The 8,832-nt window shown below is 36.8% G+C and overlaps 1 protein-coding gene across 2 annotated transcripts; it reads right to left on the reverse strand.

Annotated features, from left to right (window-relative positions):
* Nucleotides 1–3,553: 3,553 nt before the first annotated feature.
* On the reverse strand, nucleotides 3,554–7,043 carry LOC113298861 (cation/calcium exchanger 1-like). 2 transcript variants are annotated; one of them, XM_026547721.1, is made up of 3 exons: nucleotides 5,163–7,043; nucleotides 4,165–4,227; nucleotides 3,554–4,060 (listed from the first exon to the last, which is right to left on the reverse strand). In XM_026547721.1, coding segments are annotated over exons 1-3 (1,608 nt in total). In that variant the 5' UTR covers nucleotides 6,706–7,043; the 3' UTR covers nucleotides 3,554–4,058. The 2 variants fall into 2 exon arrangements, with proteins under 2 accessions (XP_026403506.1, XP_026403505.1); XM_026547720.1 differs by lacking the exons at nucleotides 3,554–4,060; nucleotides 4,165–4,227 and having other exon boundaries at nucleotides 4,725–7,040.
* Between the last annotated feature and the right edge of the window lie 1,789 nt (nucleotides 7,044–8,832).

Genomic DNA, 8,832 nt, shown 5'->3' on the forward strand with positions numbered 1-8,832 from the left:
GATGGAAATTCAGTAACTTGGAATTACAGTCTTCCTAGAAGAGTTAATGCTGCTGCTGCTGCTGTAGAACTGAATCTTCTTAATGTTGATCTTGCTTCTTTTAGCTTTAATGTGGATGATGAAGATGTGCTTGTTTGGTCTCTAACTAAGAATAATGCCTTTTCAGTTAAATCTATATATGATGCTCTTACACAGGAGGAGGATATTCTGTCAGATGATCCCATTTTTGACACTATTTGGAAGTTGAGATGTCCACCTACGATCAGGTTCTTCTTATGGCTTATTTCTCATAACAGACTCTCTACTAGAGACTTTCTTCTAAGAAGAGGTGTTGATGTTCCTGCCACTTGCTTGTTATGTAATCAGAATGAATCCACCTCTCATCTATTCTTACACTGCAATTTTGCCAGTTTGGTTTGGAATGATTTCTTGAATAAGCTTCATTGGTTTTTCTTGATGCCAAATGATGCTAATGCTGCTATTCAGACTTGGCATCTCAGGCAGCATAACAAAGCCAGCACAGCAATTTGGAATATGATTCCAGCTACAATTCTGTGGAGCATTTGGAAGGAAAGGAATGGCCGTGTTTTTACAGATAAAAGGCATTTTGCACAAGTTGTGGTCAATAAGGCTGTGTATGTTGTTCTCTTGAGCTCTTGGTTTCAAGGAATATGAAGATGTCAATTCAGCTGAAGTTATGAAAAACTGGTGTAACATTCACTTTCATCCTAACTGAGATTGCTAGTCAGTTTGTTACCATCTTAGTTCCTTTTTTGCTTGCTTTTCTCTTGTTAGGGTGGTATAATCCTGTTATACCCCCTCTTTTAATGCAATCGTTTCTTTACCGATCAAAAAGAATAAAATAAAATCTTTGGTTTCATAAAAATAGGCAAAATAAGTTGAAACCAATTTCTTTTGGGGTTTTCGTATCAATTTTTAAAAATTTGAGATTTTTATATCAATTTTGTTTAATATGGAGTTTTAATGAATCCCAATATTTGAACGGAATTTTTGTACTCGAAATTTGATCATCTTGGTATTTTACTACTAATTATGTTCTCTTATTGAATAAATTTTAGCATTTACGTCACCCGAAAAAAAGGTGTTGCATCCTTTGAAAATGGATGTTGATTTCCAACATGCATCCGTAATGCCTGACGAGAGAAACGATAAGAAACTCATACTGATCTCTGGTCAGGTCAACCTCTTCCTAGAAAGTATCCACAACGGCCTGATACGTTGGGCTTAGTCCTTCCACAGCTTCAGGGTAAGTCTGGCGGCTCCCTTCCCCAGTAGGGAGGAGGCTAGACCTGATTGAAATGCCAGCCAGCCACCACACACACTGGTGAAAGGTAAAAAGATATGAAACATGTGCTGTACGTAGCCTTGTTTCATTAGTGGATTGGCAAAGTGGACAACTTTAGTTTGTCAAGGCCGAGCATCTTCCAGATTTTGCATCCACTTATTTATTTTTTTCTTAAAAACTGCATGACAAAGTACATCTATTGTTTATGCTGGATATGGATATCAGATACCGCTAAATGGATTGGTCTTAATTTATACTTTAAAAGTAATTTGCAGCTAACTTCGATGCAAGCATACCGAAAGTGTAAAAATTAGTGTAGGATGCTGCTATACACCTGATGGAATGATGGAAATCGGTACCCGCCGGGAATGGCTCAGACGAGTTAATGCAAAATCTCGTTAAAAAGAATTGATCAGAGATTTGCAAATTATTGGGTTTCTGGTAAACTAAATCATTATGACTAGGTGCAACCAAGTTGCAACCGACAACAAAACTCTGATTACCCTACGTATCAACATATGAATGTCGAGATAGTTAAGAATTCGGCAATCAATATCACTAGAGAGACGTGAGATTTAGTGACACCCCAGGTAATTATATGTTAGAGGAAGATTATCCTCATAAATCGTTACTTATACATCATTATTTACTTGTTAAAAACGATGTTCATATAAACTGAACTGGGACCATGAACATACTTTTGATTGTACAAGAATGGAGTGTGATGTCGTGATGTCTTTGTTGCCACCTAAATCTTTAAATCCAAACATTTAACCCCAACTTGTTGCTACACTTTACTGACCATTCAACAGGTACTGATTGCTAGTTTGAAACTACCCATGCTTACAACTTACTCGTTTTTTATGGTCCACGGTCTACACTATTTATGGAAGTTGTGTTTTCGTAGTTTGTAGAGTAATTCTTATGATGGAAGAATTCCATCTTTCATCTTTCATGCCACTTCATCATTTACAATCGTTCATGGAAGCTCAAGTCTTACGGTGGAATCATAGAAGTGCTAAAAAGAATAGTGTATAACTCCAAAAAGAATAGCGTTAGACTTAATCAATGGTATTTGACCAGAATATATTTACATGGTTAAATTAAAAGTGGTTTTTATGTGTTTGACTTATGCTAAATGACAAAAAAACACTAATCTGATTAGCCTTTTTAACGCTATTCAGAATAGCGTTTTTTGTCTTTTAGCACGTTTATTATACACCATTCCACAATATCATGGAACATGGCTTGAAAAAAGTGTGGATTGCACCAAGTTGGAGTCCATTAGACTTGACATTCCACACTTTTTCCAAGCTTGAAATAGATTGGATTCCACCATAAGACTTGTTTTTAGTTGCAATTATTCGATGATGATATGATACTAACTAAATATATCAATGGTCTTACTAACAAAACCAAGGTATAAGATGCAAAAAAGTCCGTCCCACTAATAGATTTGTGTCACTAATAGATGACCTATTCATTTTTAAATTTTGTCTCACTAATAGGCGACTTATATCATCAAACGAGAGAATATTTCCAAAACTATCATTTTAATTAATTATTGTTAGTATAAGAAATATGTATAATTTGATATTCATGTTTATATTCGTTATGTAGGTGTTTTAAAATGATTTTCAATCATATAAAGTTTACGAATTTCCCTGGTATAGTTTGAGAGATAAATCATTTCTAAATTTTAGTAGTTATTATCCATGAGAGTATAAGCCGGTTTCACTGTAGAACAGTGGTAAAGTCATTGGATGATGATACCAGTGACCTGAGTTCGAAACTCGCTAGCATCAAATTCTTTACCGATAAAAAAAAAATTCATAAGAGTTTAATCGTAAAAAGTACTTAAAAATACTCCTTCCCCTACTTACCTTAAAAATTGTGCAAACTTAAACTAGGTCATCTATTAGTGGGACGAAAAGAGTAATTGATTGCCGAAACAGATTACAAAATTCTTCTAATTGTTTCTTTCATAGACCTTTTTTTTTTGTGCAGTCTTAGATTTTCCGAAAGAGTTCTTGTTTATTAAATTCGGGGTATACAATTATAAGTCGACAAAATGAGCGATATGTTCAGGAATCGATGGAGAGGATGGAACCTCTAGAGGAGCAACATTAGCCTTTGGCGGCGCCAAGAAAATGCAGCAAATGAATATTAAATTTAAAATCGAAGATATGGCCACTTTTTTTGACTCAAAAAGAACAAAATTTATTAGGAAAAACAGCTCAATACCAAGAAGGTGCAAAAACAGAGGTTCTAAACGAACCGTGGATTTAAACAAATTTGAAACCGCTTAGACACATTTGGGTGGCCCCACCTAGGAGGATTTACAGGGGTCCAAGTTTATGGGGTGCACTCTGTGTCTAGACGTTTTTTTTTGTCTAAAACTCACGGTACGTTTAGAATTTTAGGTGCAAAAACTGTGTAAAAGATTTACAAAAGCTCAATCATAGAGCTGACACACATTACCTATGACCTAGAACTGCATCTCAATTTTGCATAGCATCTCTAATAGAATAATCCTCAAAAATACAAGTACGCACATACCGATTAAAAATGAAAGTCTTCACTTTTTCAATAATGTTGTTTAAAGTGTTATACTTGCCATTGAAATACCTATCATTCCTTTTAATCCAAACAGTCCATCATTTGCATATAATGTCCCATACCTTCCATTTGATTGCAGCATTCTTACGTAGGCTTCTTCTTATTCCATTCCTAAATTGATCTCCAGACAGATTCCTGGAAAACCCACCACAATATATATGAATTTAAGAAATGATGCCATACTGCTATAGTTGTCTGGCAATGTAAAAAAAAAATAAGATGATCAAATGATTTCTTACACAACAAACATTCATCCACTCCAATAGTGTTCCTATCTTGTGTTGGTGTGGCATTGTAACAAGCTGTCCAAACAAAGAATATTACCTTTTGAAAAATCACGAAGTATTAAATTATACCGCTAACAAAACTATTATATATACCTGAGTTCGATTAGCCTTAGTTTAGAGGGGGTTAGTCCACGAGTGAGTTGGAGGGAGTTTAATGTATTTTGAATCTTGGGGATTTTGAGGGAGTGTAAGAAAGTATTGTGAGTTTGAGAGAGTTTGGTGTGTTGAGTGTAGGGAGTTTGAGAGGCTCTCCCAAAATCTCTACTTTTTTGAGAGATTTGGAGTGAGGTAAAAATACACTATAAACTCCCTAGAACTCCCCAAAAAAAACAAACTCCCTATCATTCTAATTTTTACCACTAATAGGGAGTTTAAGAGTTTCTTTCAAACTCCCCCACGACTAACGGGGTTTTCTAGGGAGTTGGGAAGACTCTTCTAAACTCTCCCACGACTAACGGAGATTTTAAGAGACTCCCTTGAACTCCCTCACGACTAACGGGAAAAAACACAACTACACCCAACTCCCCCAACTCCCTTGAGGACTAACACCATGTTAATTACATTCGAGTATACATACTCTCAATTATACAAAAGAAAAAAAAACGCCCAAAAATACATTTGACATTGATTACTACCTAACTAGGGTTTAAAGAAAATAGCAGCGAGTGTCCCTTGAATTGGAACTCCACCAATGGTTTGAGCTAATCTTACGGATAGGAAACACAAATAGATAGCCACAAGACCACAACCTAACAACCTATCAAGCTTCATATTCTTCCTAGGCAGAATGACCAGTGCCCACAGCAATCCAGCCATTAAAAACCCTATTGTTTCGTACAAAGAGGTATCTTTAGGAATCAAAAATGAAGATGGGTAGTCGGACCAAGTTTTGAAAACAAAACCTAAACCCAACCCCATGATTGTGTTGAAAATGGGACCTGCGTAACAACCTGAAATTGCAATCTGAGCACCATCTTGATCACCGTTCACTGCCATTGCAACATTTGCTACTAAATCCCCAATTGAATTCCCCCAAGCAAGTAGAGTTAACCCTAGAATTGAAGGACTTATCCCAAATATGCTTCCAAGCGAGACCAGCAGTGAAACCAGTTCGTCGGCTATAATATAAGTCCAAGCCACACTCATTAAGAATCCTCCGACCAACCAAGGAAGTAAACATCTCTTTGGAGGGTTTGCACTCTTAGTAGTCACAAATGCAATTGTTCCGAACACAATTCCTACTAATCCACCAGCTAAGTAAACCATTAAGCTGCGGTTGTAACCCAAGGCTTTGTTCTGAGTAACCCATAAAACAACCAATAAGATCGGTGCCAATGCAACTGAAACAACTCCAAAAAACTTGGACCATCTCTCTTCACTGACAACAGGAATTGTCATTCTTCTTGGTAAGTAAATGGGTAATTCTATGATATATAGAAACCAGCTGAAGTAATTCCAAACCGACGTATCAAATAACCCGAAACAATTTATAGTTGATCCATTCTGATTATCCTCTCTATCTTCATCTTCATTAATAACAATACATTTTTGGACTGAACCAAGTTTTTCGACATCATCACTACTGACATTACCTAGCAACGGCGTACTAAACTCCCCAAATTGTTCATTGGGGTCATATGCAAAAAGAGTTCTAGTGATAGGAGAAATATCAAAGATATTACTGACCTTGATATCCTTTTTCCGGCATATATGTGCCGTAGAGACGATGAAGACATAAATGAAGTAAAGAGAGACAAAAGCAATGGCTCCCCATATGTTTATCGCTCCAACAATCACAATCGCTAGCAATGAACCAAGTGTAAGGAGGAAGAACAGAATATCTCTAATGAAACTCGATTTATCAACCGATACCCCTTTAGAGCTTATAGAAATACTAATCACCCCCACAACCACACTCGACACAAAGAAAGCTCCACCCAATACGCTATTAAGACCGACGCCACCGGATCCGGTGGTTCCCATGAAGGAAGCGAGACTAGCAAATACATCTGGTGCACCATTACCCAAAGAAAGCAAAGTAACACCGGCTATGGTAGGAGAAAGTTGCAGGATTTTTGATAAACTCTCTAATGAAGAACAGAAGTAATTTGCAGCCGTATTAGCTAATAAATAGAATAACAAAATAAGCCATAGAATGAGTACGGTGTAGCCTAAACCAGGACTTGAACCACAGATGCAGTAGAATATTTGAAGATAATTTATGTATCCGCCTGGTTTGCACCCTTTAGTAGATTTCACATATTCACACTTCTCTTGGTAACTATGAAAATGATGAACTTGACTACAATTTACACTTCCATCCAATTTCTCAACATGATTTGGTGATGTTTTGGATTGATGATGAAGAAGATGGGAATTGGAAGAGAAGAGGAGAATTGCTAAGTAGAAAGCGAGTAAGAAAAGGAAAGATAAGTTAATGAAGAGAATAAATGATCCCCTAACTTGGTTCAGGGGTGAAATTACCCTTGCCATAAACTAACAATAAAATTTTTGTTTCTTTGAGATGCTATGTTGTTAGAGTAAGATTTATATATAAGTTTGTTAAAAGTTGAGAAATGAAGAAGAAGAAGAAGAAGAAGAAGAAGAAGAGATTATCCAACAAATGTGTTGCAACTTGCAAGAAATTTTGGTAAGTAAGAAAGTAAGATATGAAATGACAGTAGAGAAAAAGAGAGTATTTGGGGTGAGTGTAGAAAGAAAGAAGGAAAAATGGGATTCCAAATTTGTAGATAAAGAGTACTAATTGATGTGATCAGCTGAACGACTTTAATTTCAAGAGACGGATGTGGAAATCAAGGGCATATTTATATCTTCATCTTCAAAGAAGAATCAAAAAAGATTTATTCTTTAAAATGTTGCGTCATATATACTCCAATGTTTAGTTCTTGTTTTAGTTTATTCATGAACAAAAATTAAGAAGAAGAAGAGTTCAATGAGCAGTGCCATGTCTTTCTCCCATACCCCTTTATGGGTAGTTAACGCGGTAAAGTCATACACGAACAGGCCCTCCCACAAAATAAAAGTAATAAGAAAATCATCAAAATTACCGACATGCGTGGTACTAGTAGTTACGTGGCAATAAGAAGTACCGACAAGTTTCACTTTGCGTAATTTTTTTTTTACCGGTGGTGCTATTCACAGCACAAAACACCACTCTACTCACAGCTCACGGCGGCATCTGAACCCTACATTTCTCAACTGGTGTACACTTTTTTCTAAGGATGGGTCCTGAATGAATAAATTGGACACTTTAATTTAAGGGTGTTCTTGAGTGACTTAGAGTCAGAGGATGTTGGGTCAACAGTGATTGGTCAGACAAGCGGCCGTTGAAAATGAGCTTAACTAACTAGAGCTGGCAAACAAGTTGAAACCCGCGGGTTGACCCGTGCCCGGACCGTAAAAACCCGAACCCGGACCGGCTGGTTACAAAACAAGCCGGGTTCGGGTTGGAGAAATGGTGACCCGTCAATAAACGGGTTAACCCGGACCGGACCGTACAATCACGGGTTAACCCGTTAACCCGCAGTTCATTTTTGTCGGGTGTCACTAACTCACATACGTGTCTCCTATCCTGGCTATCTGTCATGCAGCCATGGTATAAAAAGAAAAAAACCCTAGTTGCTTCGTCTTCTTCGTCCGCAAGCGGCAGCCTCACTTCACAGACGAAGTTCTTTCTTCTTCTGCGTCTTCTACTACTTCGATCTTGAAGGATTTGAGAGTCGTTTGACTGTTGAGTATTCTCTAGTTCTCTGTGTAAGCAAGCGGGGCTCGTGGGAGAAAGACTGAAAGTGAAAGAGGGGAACTGGAAAATCTATAAACCCCTTTTCTCATACCCTATTTCTCTTCGTATCTTCAAAAATCAAAATCCCCTTTCTTCAAATTTGATTTCAATTCTCATCAGGTAATGTTATGGTTTTCGAAAGTTGATTTATTTTTGTTTTGTTTTCAATTTTTTGGATGTTAGAGTTTGAATTTAATTTTTTTTTTTGAATGTAGAAGTCCTTCAGGTGCAGATTAATCTTCAGGTCATTTGAATTTCTCCATCACTTTGATTCTATTTGAATTGTTAGAGTCTTAGAGGTTAATTTCTTGATAGATTGTCCAGTAACTCCTTTCTTCAATTTCTCTGCTAAGGTTTCAATTGAAGTTCCTTTCTTTTTGATATTGTGTGGATTCTGTGGAAGACCTCCAGCCTCCAGGTGCAGTAATTTCTCAAAGATCTTCAGGTTACAGGTATAAGCAACTTCACAAATCTTTCTCTGGTAATCATCATCACTCTTATTATGTGTAGACTGTAGACTGTAAAAGAGAGACTTATAGATCATGTTTATGGAGTCTGCTGACCATAAATTACTGATCCAGATTAGCATTGTTTAGACATTTATGGACAGTTGGACACACAGGAGACAGTTCTCATAGATCAGATTGATCTTTGCTTTATCTTTGTCAGGATCTAAGTTTGATGTTAAATTGGCTAAACAGATCATATATGCCTGTAGCCAATGGATGCAAATGAAGTCTCCTGTAGTAGTTGTAATTTAGGAGGTATTTCTGTACTCTAAATTGGGTATTTTGTATGTAACGTGGCCTGTTTTTTTT

Source organism: Papaver somniferum, chromosome 7 (genome assembly GCF_003573695.1).
Source record: "Papaver somniferum cultivar HN1 chromosome 7, ASM357369v1, whole genome shotgun sequence".
In the NCBI taxonomy this organism is placed as follows: domain Eukaryota; kingdom Viridiplantae; phylum Streptophyta; class Magnoliopsida; order Ranunculales; family Papaveraceae; genus Papaver; species Papaver somniferum.